General features: G+C 47.0%; 1 protein-coding gene across 4 annotated transcripts in view; it reads right to left on the reverse strand.

The window, feature by feature from the left end:
• The window catches only part of RSPH10B (radial spoke head 10 homolog B), a 42,551-nt gene that overhangs the window by 19,394 nt on the left and 7,061 nt on the right, over positions 1-16,096 (reverse strand). For 3 of the 4 annotated variants that reach the window (XM_084762511.1, XM_084762510.1, XM_084762512.1), the window contains 8 exons: positions 13,432-13,500; positions 10,874-11,047; positions 7,966-8,051; positions 6,551-6,671; positions 5,632-5,808; positions 4,691-4,865; positions 3,348-3,469; positions 2,198-2,387 (listed from right to left, as the gene is read on the reverse strand). In XM_084762511.1, coding sequence (XP_084618637.1) covers positions 2,198-2,387; positions 3,348-3,469; positions 4,691-4,865; positions 5,632-5,808; positions 6,551-6,671; positions 7,966-8,051; positions 10,874-11,047; positions 13,432-13,500 — 1,114 coding nt within the window. The remainder of the gene's footprint in view (positions 1-2,197; positions 2,388-3,347; positions 3,470-4,690; positions 4,866-5,631; positions 5,809-6,550; positions 6,672-7,965; positions 8,052-10,873; positions 11,048-13,431; positions 13,501-16,096) is intronic. The other variant, XM_084762513.1, reaches the window with a different exon arrangement.

Here is a 16,096-nt window from a genome sequence, read left to right on the forward strand (position 1 = left end):
CTATTTTTTCTATTTTTTTTTTTTTTTTTTTTTTTTGGTTTTTTCGAGACAGGGTCTCTCTGTGTAGCCTTGGCTGTCCTGGACTAACTTTGTAGACCAGGCTGGCCTCGAACTCACAGTGATCCGCCCGCCTCTGCCTCCCCAGTGCTGGGATTAAAGGCGTGCGCCACCACGCTCGGCTATTTTTTCTAATTTTAAAAATGATTATTTTTAATTATGTGTATGGGGATGGTAGATGCACTTGAGTGCAGGTGCCTGATAGTGCCAGAAGAGGGTGCTGGATCCCCTTAGCGCTGGGGATACAGGCAGTTGTGAGCCTATGTAGATACTGAGAATAGAACTGTCCTCTGCAATGGCAGGAGATGACCCTAACCACTGAACTATCTCTACAGCCCCTTCCTCTAATATTCTATTTTTCAAGTAGATACATTTGAGACTTTCAGTTCTTCCTCCCAGAACAGTTAATGGAATGAACCTTCTAATTTGAAACCCAGGCTAATCTTAAGGTTCCCTGATGCTTTTTTTTTAAAATAGTCTTTCAAATCTTTTCTGATCCCCCTTGCTTCTAACATAACAATATAGTGGTTTTTCCCCTTGGTAGATGGGGTGAGGCAAACTTTTCTGTGAGAGTCCAACACTAAGTACTTGTGGCTTCACGGTTCAGACTGACTCTTGTGGTGCAGGGCAAAGGCAGCCACAGGCAACACACACAAATTTGTACCTGGATGTGCTCCAGAAAAGCTGGACTTACAAGCACAGGTTGGGGCTGCATTAGAACAGGCCTATAATATAGACCTCTGCTTGGTTAGTCTTTGACTGCTGCTCTTATTGTATGAAACTGTCTCTGCATGTTAAACTGCATGCGCATGTACGTGTACATGTGTGTGTGGCACTGTGTGTGTGGTGTGCACGGCTATGCACGTACAGGCATACTGAGGCCATACCGGGACATCAAGTGTCTTCTCTTTTGCTCTTGACCTTACTGCCTCGAAGCAGGGTCTCTCACTGAACTGGAAGACAGCCTGGCTGCCAAGTTCTCAGGGCTCACAGGCGCATGAAACTATGACCAGCTTTAAGTGGGTGCTTCAAGCGTTCTTACCCACTGAGGGCAGGGGATAAAATACGATGGTCCATTTTCAACACACAAATACCCCACAGGCTTAGTCTTACAGAGTTACAGGTAAGTAGGAGGCACCTGGCCCCTGCTCATCTAGGCCTTTGGCTACCCGCAACTCAACAAGAAGTCTATCTTAGGGTAAAAGAAGCCACAGGCAGCCTGCTCATGTGACTAGGTCCAAGCGATTGGGGGTGGGAGGGACACCAGCAGAAAAATCCTTGTTGTTAGACATGGACATAAAAGGAGAAGGGAAGAAAACATATCCTGTGAGGAAATAAGCAAACTTAGGTGACACCCTGGTAAGAGCACGGCACCTCTGAACACTCAGTCGACGAGCAACTGGAGACAGGATCTGCATGATAAGGGATAAATTATTGGCTTCATTTGAGCCACCTGTGCTTGCATGCCAGGTGCCTGCTCTTTTTAAAAATTGTTTGATAATTTCACACATGCACATGATGTGTTTGATGGAACATGTACCTCCATTCCCTCGCCTCCAACTCCTCTTCTGTGATCCACCACCTTTCCCTCCCGACTTTGTGTGCTCCTTTTTAAGCCCCCCCCCCCCCGCTGGTCCCCCCAGCTTACTTAATGCTGCCTCTATGGGCGGGGGTGGAGGACCATCTCCTGGGATGTGCACAGCCTATCAGAGGCCACATCCCTGAAGAAAACTGCCATCAATTGCTAACAGCTCTTTGGCTAGGCCTGGGAGTTCATGAGCTCCACCCCCACCCGTGTTGGGACTTGGGCTGGCTTGGTACTGTGCTGCAGCCACAGCTGCCGAGGGTGCATGTTTGCCTGTCATGCCTGGCAAATGCTTCTTCACTGCACATGTCCACTAGCCCTGCCTCTTGGAACCTTTCTGATCCCTAAACCCAGACACCCGTTCTTGCATTCTTACGAGCTCATCACTAAACGCTTCGCATCCACTGCAATCTTTTGTCTCCGTGCCTGTTAGTTTGGGTTCGGGCAGAGGCATTTTTCCCTCGCACACAGCCATCTCCCCATTTTCTCTCAACATTTCCTAGCTCATTTCCAAGTGGCAGGAAGCAAAAGAGGAAGAGAACCTGGACTACTCACCACTCAGAACCCTGTCCATGTCTGCGAGAGTTATATTGTGGTGATGGAACCTACAGTCTTTCAGAAATCTCCAGAAGTGAAGCTTTGTCATCAGGAAGGTGTTATCCAGAGAGTGGTCGCACCCGAGGCTGCTGTAGAAGCAGTAGACCTTCCTTAGCTCTGTAATGTTCCTTAGGACTGCAAACTCTACCTGAAAGCAAGGCAGCACTGTAAGAACAAAAGCAAAGGGCTGGAGGGATGGCTGAGAGTGCGTGTCCTCTTGTAGGGGCCTGAGCTCAGCTCCCAGCATCCACGTTGCCTGGGATTACAGATGTGTGACATCAGGCACAGTGGGTTGTAAAAGGGCCCCAGACCTTAGCACAACTGACTCCATGATGGAAGTACCATTCAGGTTGGAAAACTCACCACATAGACAGCACTGTCTGCCAAAACTAAAGCAAAGGCCTAATCCATCAAAGTCCACATCATCCTGGGAAAGTCTAAAAATGTTTTACCTTTTGGCTTCTGCAGTTCTGGGTCTGGTTACCTATTCTTATTAACTGAAGTTCGTCAACCTAGAACATGGTTTCTGTGTTTAAAAGCTCATCCTGAGAAAGGCTCAGTGCTACCCGGGGATCCGGAACACCCAGTGTAGCTGCAGTCCGGCTAATAAAGACTTTCCACTGGCTTACACCTACGTCTGAGCAGTCTTCCCTGGCGAATACCTCCACAACAGGGTTTCCTTTTAATGTTTTACCACGGGTGTGACTGGAGCAAAGGCGTAGGATCCCCTGGAATTACAGATGGTTATGAGCTACCGTGGTGATGCGAGGATTCCTTTCTGCAGCAACAAATGCTCTTAACAGAGCTATCTCTGCAGCCCCACAGTGGGTCTGTTGATTGCTAGGTGCAGGATTTCCTGACCCTGAGCAGGCGCCCTGGCCCCACCTTCCACGAGTGGGAGGTGGTCATAGCCTTGGTCTGACTATGGGTGATTCCTCTGGGCTCCAAGGCCCTGGGCAACGCCACTGAGTCCTGCCCTCTGGGTTATGTCTCTCTCACACAGCCCGCTCACTTGCCAACTGAGATGGTCTAGATAGAGCGCCCACCAGGCACTTGACGACCAAATAGTGCCTAAAATACAAACATATAACGGTGAAGGGGGTTTTACCTGCTTCTTTTCCTCCTCTTGGGTTTCCTCGGGGTACATGTCCAGCAACAAACTTAAGTCCAGCTCAATGCTTGATCCCAACACAGAGTGGCTTTCACTGCCATCCAGCTTCCGCAGGGTCTCTAATGAACAAAGCAAATGGGGGGGGGCAGTGCTTGTGGAAAGCCGTGGTAAAGTCCTCTGCTGTGGGCTGGAAGCAGCTAAGGGGGCTTGCTGTTCTTCTAGAGGACCCAAGTTTAGTTCCTGGCACCCAGGGCAGGCAACTCAGAACTGCCTGTAACTCCAGCTCTTGGGGATCCAACTCCGTCGTCCGGTCTCTGAGGGCACCCACAGACGCGTGCACGTATATAAATAGCAATCAATCTTTAAAAGGAACCCTTTCAGTGTCACGTCAGAATGACTACCACAATGTGACAGAAGAGTATTCGACAACCAGGCATTGTGGCACAGGTCTATATACCAGCCTATATGCCAGCTGCTCAGGAATCCAAGGCAGGAGGATTGTAAGTTCAAGAGCAGCCTGTGCTACAGAGAAACTTTAAGGCCAGCTTGGACAACTTACACCCCTTTTCAAAATGACAAATCAGCCGGGTGGTGGCGGCACACATCTTTAATCCCAGCACCTGGGAGGCAGAAGCAGGTGGATCTCTGTGAGTTCAAAGCCAGCTTGGTCTACAAAGTGAGTCTGGGACAGCCAAGGCTACACAGAGAAACCCTGTTTCAAAAAACAAATGAACAAACCAAAAACCCAAAATGACAAACCAAGGGCCACTGCTATGGCTCAGTGAGTAAAGTGCTTGTTGTCAAGAGCTGATGACCTGTGTTTGATCCCTGGGACCCACATAGTAAAAGGACAAATGAACTTTCCCAAGTTGTCCTCTGACTGCCACACACATTCAGACAAACACAACGAATAAAGACACCTTTAAGTTAGAAATTCAAAAGGAGGGCTTGGGAACAGTTCAGCAGTAGAACACGAGCAGTTCCCACAGTAATGCAAAAAACAAAAAGTCAAAACAAAAACAACAACAACAACAAAACAACCCATTACTCGACCACTGGCTATTTGCCCAGCTAATGTAGCTCAGTGGGTAGAGTGCTTGCCCTGGGTTCTACCCTCGTCACCACATAAACCTGGGCACCGTGGTACCTCCCGTCATCCCAGAACTTGGGAGGTAGAGGGAGGAGGATCGGGACTACAAAATTATTCTTGCTATTCAACGACTTCAAGGCCACTTAACAAGTTCATGGCCACCTTGCCTGAACAAACTAACAAACAAACAAAAACAAAGAAGCTTAACATTGAAGGACACATCTATAGATAAGACATTACTTTCACCCACCAGGCTCCTTAGCAGTGCTGATGGACGATCCCCTCGGATGTCGGCTCCTTTGGGAGCTTTCTGACCGACGATCCAGGCTTTGAGTCAAGTCATTTTCAGGTTCAAGGATCTGGGTGATGTGGTCGTTGGAAAACAGCCCTTCGTACACACGTCCATTTTTGAAAGTCATTCTGCCCTGGAGGAAGGAACACAGTGTTGGGCAGTTTGGGAAAAGTGTTCAGGGAGAATATTACTCAGTGTTCATCAGCAGGGCTTTCGAGGGTTTGGCACTTTTTTTCTTTTTTGTTCTGATGATAAGCACTTAGACCACAAAGGACTGCCCTCCACTAGGTTTCACATCAGGACTCCTGCTTCTTTTCTTCTCCCTCCTCCACCCTCTCCCCAGGTTTAGTCACCTATTAACCTGTGTGAGTGGCCAGCAGAGGGCCCGGCCCAGTGAGTACCGCCCTGCTACCTGTCAACCCCAAGATGGTGAGTACTGATTCTGAGGTAGTCAAATGACCCGGTTCAGCTCTGTGAAATAAGAGGCATTTGTAGAGAGCTTTGGGAAATGGGCTTCTCCTCTCCTTAGAGGGGTGTGTGATGTGATGTCTGGAACCACAGCAGTTATCTTGTAATCATAGGAAGGTGGCAATGCCAGGGTGAAGCTGCCATATGGGTAGGTAGGAAAGAAATGCTGACATCACTAGGTTAGTATTGCAAGCCAGGCCCAAAGCCCACAGTGCTATCACATGCGAAAGCTTATAAGGTAGATTGTAACTTGCAACCAGCACCTTCATTTACTTGCACGCACAAAGAACAAAAATGCATTAGATAATTTGTAAATATCCAGGAAGCAGATGATGTTGTAAATAGCTTCAATTATCTTTACAGAGCGAATAAATAACGCAACTTAGCAGAGACACGCCTTCTACCATCTCTGTCTCCACAGCTGTACTCACCCTGCCATGCTTTTTGTTGGACACCCACTCTCCCTCATACATTGCTCCGCTGGCGTAGTAAAACTTCCCCTGTCCGTGCCGGAGGCCATTTACAAACTCCCCTATGTATTCGTTCCTCAAAGGGTACTGAGAGTTGGGGATTCTCTTTAGGAACCATGTATATGTTCCAAAGCCATTCTGAAAAGAAAGGACCTTGTCAGCATAAACGAGCTTTTACCTCAACTCAAATTATGGCAAAGACACTGGTGATTTGAAGGGGCAGAGCACATGAGCCGAGAGGCAGGGGTTCAGCCTCAGCTCAGCCGATCATTAACTGTCTTTTGACCTTCGGTGAATGATTTGAGCCCTTCAGGTTCTTCGAGTGCAGGATGGAAATAGCACCTATCTTATAGGTTGGATTAAAGATGTGTGAGACCATTACAGAAGACAAAATAATAAAACATCCACTAAAACGTGTAGCTGAGGCTAGTAGATTATTACTTTGAATTTTGACTTAGTTTCCCTTCTGCTGCTGTGATTAAAAAAATTTTTTTCTGACAAAAGCAATTTAGGGGAGGAAGGGCTGGTCCACAGTTTTGGGCTATGGTCAGTCACTTTGGGGAAGCTATAGTGGCAGGAGGTTGAGACAGCTGGTCACCCGCATCCACAAAGGCAGAGGGCAATGGATACATGCTCGGCCAGCTTTCCCATTTAATAGGGTGCAGAATCCCTGCCCAGGGACCGGTCCCTTCCACGCTTGAGATGGGTGTTCCCACACCAATCAGAGTAATCCAAACGATGGATCCCAGGCTGTCCCAGAGGCCCATCTCACAGGCGGTTCCAGATTCTGGGAGTTGACAGCTGACACTGACCATCCCAAGGAGGCGATCAGCGCCACACCCACCTCAGGCTGTGGCCCGTGTGATGGACAGGTGCCTACCTGGATCCCCTTCTCCCAGTGGCCTGTGTACTCCTCGTTTGTCGTCAGCCATCTCATTTTGCCTTCCCCATGGCGCATGTTGTTTTCCCACTGGCCTTCATATATGTTTCCTGATTTGTAGCTGGGACCAGAGGAACCAATGAAGAACAATTAGTTAGATCATATCGACAACGTTTGCCTTTAAAGCCCTTAAACTTACCCCTTGAATGCCTCTCAAGGGAAATCCAACCCAGGGCCCAGCACTGAAACACATGACTGGCAAAACTATTTGTATTAGGGAGCAAAATAACTCCCTTTATTAAACCTCTTCATTATTCAATAAATGGGCAACAGTGAGTTGTTGTTGTTGTTGGGGTTTTCTGTATTTTTTTTTCCAAGACAGGGTTTCTCTGTGTAGTCCTGGCTGTCCTGGACTCACTTTGTAGACCAGGCTGCCTCTAGCTCACAGAGATCCACCTGCCTCTGCCTCTCTGAGTGCTGGGATTACAGGCATGTGCCACCATGCCTTGCTAACACTGAGGTTTTATATCTTCTAGAAACAGCTCCTATTGTGTTATGATTACTATGTATTGCTGGGCATGTATGTGGTATGTGCATGTGTGCATGTGGACACTGGTTGTATTTCCTCTGTTGCTCTTCATCTTTATTTCTGAGACAGGGTCTCTCACTGAACCCAAAGCTCATCAGTCCTGTGGGGATCCTCCTGTTTCTGCTCCCCTGTGCTGAGGCTACAGGCAAATGCTGCTATGACCAGTTTTTTACATGGGTGCTGGGAATATGACTTCAGCTTCCCACTCTTCCTGGGCAAGACCATTACATACTGATCTGCCTCCCTAGCCCAGTGGTTATGAGCACTTGTTGCTTTTCCACAGGACCAGAGTTCATTTCTTAGCATCCATGTTGGACAGTTCACAGCCACCTCTCCAGTTCAAGGGCAGCTAACAGTAAGACCTTGTATGTAAAAAGCAAAACAGGGTGGGGGCTGTAGCCCAGTGGTATGGTGCTTGCCTAGCATGTGCCAGACTCTTGGGTTCAATCCCTACCTCTGCCCAAACTAAAATAACATCAACAAATTACTGTCAGATCAATCTGAAATCAAGCAAGAATATTGCTCTTCCTCAGAACACACTCAGTGGTGAATCTGTGATGAGTGCAGAGGGCAAAGTAAGGCAGTTTCTACTCATGATAAAGTGAAATATAAAACCAGACACATTGTATGTCCTTCTGAATTTCCATAGAATGTTTTCACTATTGTGGAGACTCTGTCAGGAGTGACTGAAAACTCCACCACGCTTGGACAGAAGATGTGTTCTCTGTCATTCCTGCACCTTATCTTTACCCTGGGTCAGAATCAAGTGAGTCTCTGAAAGCTTTTCCACCCGCAACCCGAATGTGTAGGAAAGGGTCGCACGTACCATCTTATCCCCCAGCCTTTTTTGATGTTGTATACCCAGTCTCCCTCATACCAGGAGGTTCCCTCTTGATTGTAATAGATGGAGCCCTAAAACAAGCAACATGAAGAGAAGTCAGGACTCTTGGAAACACAGAGGTCACACATGCAAACCTAAAATGTATAAACTATGCAGAATTCCAGGTCCTAATTACCAAGACACAGGACCCATGATGCTTTGGTTTTGCAGACCAAGAAAGCTGGGCTGGGGAAAGGTCCCAGTGGGTAAAAGTACCTCTTTGTGCAAGCATGAGGACCTGAGTTCAGATCCCAGAATCCACATAAAAAGCTGGACACACACACACACAATGTAAGCTTGTGAGCATCTGTCATCCCTGCGCTCCTACTAGGGAATGGGAGACGGAGCTAGGAGGATGTCAGGGATCACGAGGGCCAGCTGGTGTGCTATACACTTGGGAGAGAGAGGTGTGTGTGTGGGGGGGGTGGGATTGGGGATAAAGTTGCCATAAGGGAGGAGTCTCCATGAGGACACCAATGGAGCAGGAGCAACCAGGGCAAGATTAAGATAACAGGTAACAGGACACATGACTGGGAAGTGGCCCAGGACACCATACATGAGTTAGAATACATGAGTTGCTGCCCAGCTATAGTGCATGAAGCTTAGTAATAGACATAATAGGTCTCTATGTCTTTATCTGAGCTAGAGTGGGCATAGAAAAAGCCATACAAATTTTACAACACATAAGAGATGCTTCAAACAAGATAAGAGATGAGGACATGCTCCCACGGTTGTCCTCTGACCACCACATGCACAGCACGAAAATGCGCGCACACAAACACACACACACACACACACACACACACACACACACACACACACACACAGAGAGAGAGAGAGAGAGAGAGAGAGAGAGAGAGAGAGAGAGAGGAAAGAGTAAGCTACATACACCAGTGTCACAAGCCAGTCATGCCCTGTCTGAGTCAGACTTTTTGTTTTTAGGGGAGAAATACTTCACGGAAACCATTTAATGGAGGGATTTATTTTGGCTTGTGGTTTCAGAGACTTCAGTCCATATGACTTGGTTCTGTTAGTTCTGGGCCAGTTGAGGTAGAACATCATGGGAGTGGGTCAGATGGCAGAGGCTGCTCCTCTGTGACAGACAGGAGGCACAGAGTGGTGGGAAGAAGCCAGCAACAAGCCACTTCCCAAATGACCAGTCCACAGAGACCTGTGTGCTCCAGCTAGGCCTCACCTTCTACCAGGGCCACCCAGCTTTTTGATACTAAGACTCGATGCTGTTCTCTGTCTGTATGTTGCACCTGACTCATGGGATCCTGAGATGCATAACCTCATGGATCACATGCATAGGCTGGTCATACCTATTTTCCAGAAACTTCCAAACAGGACCATCAGCCAGAGGCTAAGTTCCTTACATGGGAACCAGTGAGAATAATTTCCTATTTACACCAACACACACCTTAGTAGCAATGTGTCCTGGGAAGGCCCAGAACAGACAAAGGAGTTCTGTCTTATGTTAGGCATTGGGCTCATGCCTAGAACCTCCAGATTTGGGCAGTGAGGCAGAAAGATCACCCCCAAGTTTGAGACCAACCTGGGCTACATGGTAAGTTCTTGGGTAGCCTGGGCTACAGGCTTGTTTAAAAACATAGGTGACTCATCAGGGTAAAGGTTCTGTGACCTGAGACCCACATGGCAGAGAGAACCAATGTCTATAGACTGTCTTCTGACTTCCACAATCACACCATGGAGTGTGAATAAATAATTAAATGTAATAAAAAAAGTTAGCTCAAGTGTTCATCAGTGGATGAATAGATAAATTAGAGTATATGCTTACAATGAAATTATTACTCAGCTTTAAAAAAGGATGACATACCACACATGCCACACCTTAGATGTATCTCAAAAATATATGCTTAGTAAAACATCTAGGCACAAAAGGTCACATATTATCTGAATCCATTTATAAGGAAATGTCTGCTATAGCTTGGATATAAAATGTCCTGACAAGTTCATGCACTGACCGCTCAGTTTCCAGCTGTTGGTACTTTTTTGGAAGGTTCTGTGAATGTTAGAAGATTGGGATCAGCCTGGTGTGGTGGCGCACGCCTTTAATCCCAGCACTCGGGAGGAAGAGGCTGATGGATCGTTGTGAGTTCAAGGCCAGCCTGGTCTATAAAGTGAGTCCAGGACAGCCAAGGTTACACAGAGAAACCCTGTCTCGAAAAACTAAAAAGAAGAAGATTGGGACCTAGTGGGAGGAAACAGGTCACTGAGGACACACTCTTGGGGCATCTTGCTCTGGCCCCACCTCTCTTCTCTACATGTTCCCACCACCACCATGTCCTGTGTCATGACAAGCCCAGAAATAGCACCAGTGACTGTGGGCTGAACCCTCTGAAACTGTGAGCCAGAATCAATCTTTTACTAAGTTGTTTCTATCATGTTGTTGTTGGGGTTGTTTTGTTTAGAGACAAGGTCTCATTATGGCAGTCCTGGAACTCTCTATATAGACCAGGCTGGCCTCGAACTCACAGAGATCATTTGCCTCTGCGTCACAAATGCTGGGATTCAAAGTGGGCGCCACCACTGCCTGGCAAGGTTTTTTGTCACGATGACAAAAAAATCTGCCTGACACAATGTCTAAGAAGTAAATCCGTACACAGCGTATGGATTTTTATAGATTGACATAGATTGATACTTGCTGGGCATATGGAGTGGGAGGGATAAGGAGCAACTTCCTAAGGCGTATTGGTTTTAATCTGTGGTGCTGAAAATGTTTCCGAGACTTGACTGTGAAGGCAGCTGTGCAGTGCTGTGAATGGTTAACTTTCTATCATGTGTACACTCACATGGATGGGATCCTTTCACAGGGTACACCTCACCTACCTACCTTCCCATGTCTCTTGCCATGACACCACTGGCCGATGTAGGACACAGGCTGTGTGCTGCACTTGAACATACCAAATCCGTTCCTCATGCCGTTGATCACTTCTCCTTCATACGTGCTACCGTCTGGCCAGGTGTACACGCCGTGGTTCATGGGGATGTTCTTCACAAAGTCTCCCTAAGGCAAAATGGCCCCCAGAGTGACAGGAGAAGGCCGCAGAGGGACTCCACAGCTAGGGGCTGTTGGAGAGTCTCCCAACCACAGTGACGCTGCCCCTGGTTTTTCTGTGGAAGTGGAAGTGGTGGATGTGCCCCTCACATTCTCCTCTCTGTCCCCCACCACCTCATTCTTCCAGTGCATGGATGTGCAGGCAGAATAAAATACTGGGAAGGTTGTATTTGCACAGAGCACCAAGAACAAGCAGGTGACCTGGTGATGTGGTGGCTACCAATCCTGATTTGAACTTTAGAGTCCACCTTGGAGAGGTCTGGATAATCAGCCAGGTACTGATCCCCCCATGGAAAAACCTCCTGTCAAAGCATCCCGCAGATGTGAGACAATGGCCCACCTGCCAGGCACCTTCTGAAAAACTCACTGAGTGTTGGCTGGCCTAGGGCACCTTCATCGTGAGCAGCTCGTGGTGATGTGAACCATGGCCCAAAGAGGTTAGCCTCTCTTCTGGTGATGCTGGTAGTGGTACTGGGGAGTGAACCCAGGGCTCCCCGTGTGCTAAGATAAGCTGCTGCTCTGCCACAACCCCAGGACTCTGAAGTCACCAGATACTCACCAGTGAGCAGAGAACACAGTCACTGACTCTTGCCACTGGCCAGACGGCATATTGGTGCTATGTGACTCGACAAGCCAGAGGATGCATCGAGAGACAAAATCCCACCCATGAACCCCCTTCGATGGGCTGATTTGGGAGGGTTCTGTGCTTGCAAGGGAGGACCCTCAAACTCCAGAGAATTTCCAGAGACAGTTGGCACAGAAGGGCGTGCCTGACAAAAATCACCATTCGGGGATCAGAAACCTCGAATGCTGGGGGCGGGCTAGAAGGTAGGTTGTTGTATGGAAAGAGAGTCCTCTCAGAAAGCCTGCCCCTAACACATGGTTGTGGCTAGATCCTCAGGCTCCACTAAATGGAGGCCCAACCCTCCCTTGCTCTCCCTGTACCTCTGCAGCTCGTGCCGCTGCCCAGCTGCCATTTGAATACGTGCGCTATATGCATTCGCCTTAAATGTCTCTTGCCATTTATGAACACCATGGCATTAGTAACTCTGCCATGGAGAGTTCTAGAACAGCACTTCAGGAGCTCACAGGCTTTGTGAGTGGGAGCTGAAACTGGCATGGTTTCTTGGAGGGCAAATCTGTTCTCAGTTCTCACAATACCCATTTCCCCTCAGCCTAGCAACCCAGATGGTTTTTGTGAAACCCTCCATAATGAAATCCATGCAGCCAGTAAAAATAGATCTGCAGGGATGGGTATGACTTAATTACTAAAAAACAAAGGAATGAAAGAGACTATACAAACTGTGCTTATACAATGCACGAGGGATTAAACGTAGAGCTGTGTGCTACACATGCAGAGAACATATAGATTACCATACCAAACTCCATCCACATGTGATGCTCACACACAGAGCACCTCTAGTGCAACAAATAAAACCAGCTACAGTGAGTCCCAGGCACCTGATGCAGTCACCACGTTATGGCATTGAGTACATAAGTCAGTCTCTGCAGCCTCTGTTCTCTGAGGTTTTGGTTCTGTGCCAACATTTACCTTTTCACTTGTTTTTTCTTTTTTATAAAATAGGATCTTACTATGTAGGCTCAGGGTGGCCCGGAACTCAAAATTCTCCTGGCTCAGCTTCTCAATTGCTGGGATTCTGATTCCAGTGATGGCTTTGCTAACTTCCTTTTAAAATTTTGTTTGCTGTGTCAGGGCCTCACTGTGTTGCTCTGGCTGTCCTGGAACTCACTAGATAGAGCAGGCTGGCCTCAAACTCACAGAGCTCTACCTACCTCTGCCTCTAGAATGTTGGAATTGGAGGTGTGTACCACCATGCCTAACCTAACTTACTTTTATAAAAATAGTATATCTAGGGGGCTAGAGAGATGTTTCAACAGTTAAGAGTATGCATTGCTCTTGTAGAGGACCTGAGTGCTGTTTCCAGCATTCCTGTCCGTTCCTTCACACTGCATGTGACTCCAGCTCTTCCGGCCTCTAAGAGTATCTGAGCTCATTGGACATAGCAACATGCATGCACACATGCACACATGCACACACACACACACAGACACACACACACACACACACACACACACACACACACGCATGCAGACACACTTAAAAAAAATAAAAATGAGCCAGGAGAGGTGACACATGGCTGTAATCCCAGCACTCGGGAGGCAGAGGCAGGTGGATGTCTGTGAGTTCAAGGCCAGCCTGGTCTACAAAGTGAGTCCAGGACAGCCAAGGCTACACAGAGAAACCCTGTCTTGATAAAACAAATTCTACAGCTACTAGTTGACAACCCTAGCTCATCACGATGGCGCTTTACCTCGTATTTCAGTCCGTCGGCCCATATATAAGTCCCTTGCCCATGCATCAGTCCTTCTGAAAATATACCCTGTGAAAGAAATCACAGTGAGCACTTAGACAGAAGTGGTGGGTGCTGGGCACCTGCAGACTGGCGCTCCGTCCTGCACTGGGGCAGTGCCCACCCTTCACGTGCACAATGTGTTGGCTGCCTGGCAGCAGCTGCAGTGAGCGTAGCAGCAGGTACGGTAGCCACCGAGCCTACACCACACAGGGATCCATCCCAAGCCAAAAGGGTTCCAAGGAAGAGTTTAAACCTTCCCCCCAAATTTAGATCTGGCGATCGGAGTCATGTTCCTCCAAGCAGGCCATGGGGAAATCTCCGAACTGTACATAGCCCAAAAGAATGAAACTACTTTGGAGTTTGCCCCTCGGTCTTTCAGGATTTCGGGCTGAAGATGACGCTCAGAGGTAGAATGCCTGGCTTAGTACGCGCAAGGCCCTGAGCTCTGTTCCCTACAGCGCAAAAGTCAACGAAACCCAATGATGATTAAAAAACAAAACAGTCCTTTTCTTTTTCTCTTTCTTTTTTTTTTAACATATTATTTACACTAGGTAGATCCACTACTATTCAACTATCAGATGTATCACATTTGTAAGTTTTATACTTTGTTTTCTCTTACTGTGCATGTGCACATGACTGTGTGCTGAGAGATACATACATGTATAGATATGTGTGTGCATGTTCATAACTTTGGCTCAAGGGATCCAATGCCCTCTTCTGGCCTCCATGGACACCTGCACTCACACAGAACACAGGCATATATTTAAGATGTAAAAAAATCTTTAAAAATTATTTTACTATGATAAGCACATATTTTTGATAATCTGAATGAACAAATATCTTAGTTGTGGTCTACAAGTAAAGGTAAAATTAGAAGGACCCTAAAAATCTAACAATTATGGAATAGCTGCATTTAGCAATTTTAAGAATTATGCAACGCCGGGCGTGGTGCTGCACACCTTTAATCCCAACACTCAGGAGGAAGAGGTGGGTGGATTGCTGTGAGTTCGAGGGCAGCCTGGTCTACAAAGAGAGTCTAGGACAGCCAAGGCTACACAGAGAGACCCTGTCTTGAAAAAACAAAACAAAACAAACAAACAAAAAAGAATTATAGAGCTGGAGAGATGGCTCAGTGGTTAAGAGCACCACCTGTTCTTCCAAAGGTCCTGAGTTCAATTCCCAGCAACTACATGGTGGCTCACAACCATCTATAATGAGGTCTAATGCCCTCTTCTGGTGTGCAGGTGTATACGAAGGCAGAGCACTGTATTCATAATAAATAAATAAATAAATAAATAAATCTAAAAAAAAAAAAGAATTATGTAGTATCAACATTAACTATCAGGTAGGCCAGGGAGTTGTCATTTCATGGATGCCAGTGCCAAGCTTCCATTTAAGGTGATCAGAAAGTTCTGGGCTATCAGGGGTGATGGCTACACAATGCGAGTATATTTAAAGCCACTGGATTGTCCACTTAAAAAGGTTAAAATAACAAATGTGTATGCTTTACAATGCACCAAACATTAAAAAAAAATTGTCTTGTATTTTATGTGGGTACTACAGTGATGTGAACCATATAGTAATAGATTAAAAACGTACAATGGAAAAATCCTGTAATCTATCATTATGTGATTAATATATAAAATATTGATGTACCTGTTGGTTGTGGTGACACACACCTTTAATCCCAGCACTCAGGAGGCAGAGGCAGGCAGATAGCTGTGAGTTCCAGGCCAGCCTAGTCTACAAACAGAGTCCAAGACAGCCAAGGCTACACAGAAGAAACCCTGTCTTGAAAAACCAAAAATAAATAAATTTAAAAAAAATAATAAATTGAGGTACCTATTCACAGAATGAAAGAAACAATGCTAACTGCGTATGTCTACAACCAAATAACAGTGAAACTGAGACTTTGCTCTTTTTGGTTCATTTGTTTTTTTCATTTTTGCAATGCCAGGGGTACGTTCGGGACCCAGCCCTGAGACTCTGCTCAGCGCAGTTGGCCTGTGCTTCATCTCTGTTGCTGTGAGAAGGCGCTCCGACCAAAAGCAACTGAGGGAAGAAAGCACTGGTGCGGCTCACACTTCCAGCTCACAGTCCATTGTGGAGGGAAGGCAAGACAGCGACTCAACCGGGAACGTGAAGCAGAAACCAGGAGGGAGTGCTTGCTCTCTTTCACTTATCTTGCTTTCTTAGACAGCCCAGAACCACCTGCTCAGGGAATAGCACCACCCACAGTGCACTGGGCCCTCCTATACAGATCAGCAATCAGCACAGTCCCTCACATACGTGCCTAGGGGCCAAAATGATCTGGGCCACCCTTCAACTGAGATTCCCTTCCCAGGTGACTCTAGGCTGTGTCAAGTGGACAATTCAAGCCAACTAGAGCAGCCTCTGTGTTAAAGCCGTAGACAGAATTACACAGAGACAGAACATGTTTGGGGGTAAGCACTTAGAGTGTTGCTGACATTTACTAAGTAGCTAGGACTACAACAGTTACATTTGAACTAGGCATATACTTTGTTTTGTTTTGTTTCCTTTGGTTTTTCAAGACAGGGTCTCTCTGTGTAGCCTTGGCTGTCCTGCACTCGCTTTGTAGACCAGGCTGGCCTCGAACTCACAG

Source organism: Acomys minous, assembly GCF_964271855.1.
Source record: "Acomys minous genome assembly, chromosome: 16".
Lineage (NCBI taxonomy): Eukaryota > Metazoa > Chordata > Mammalia > Rodentia > Muridae > Acomys > Acomys minous.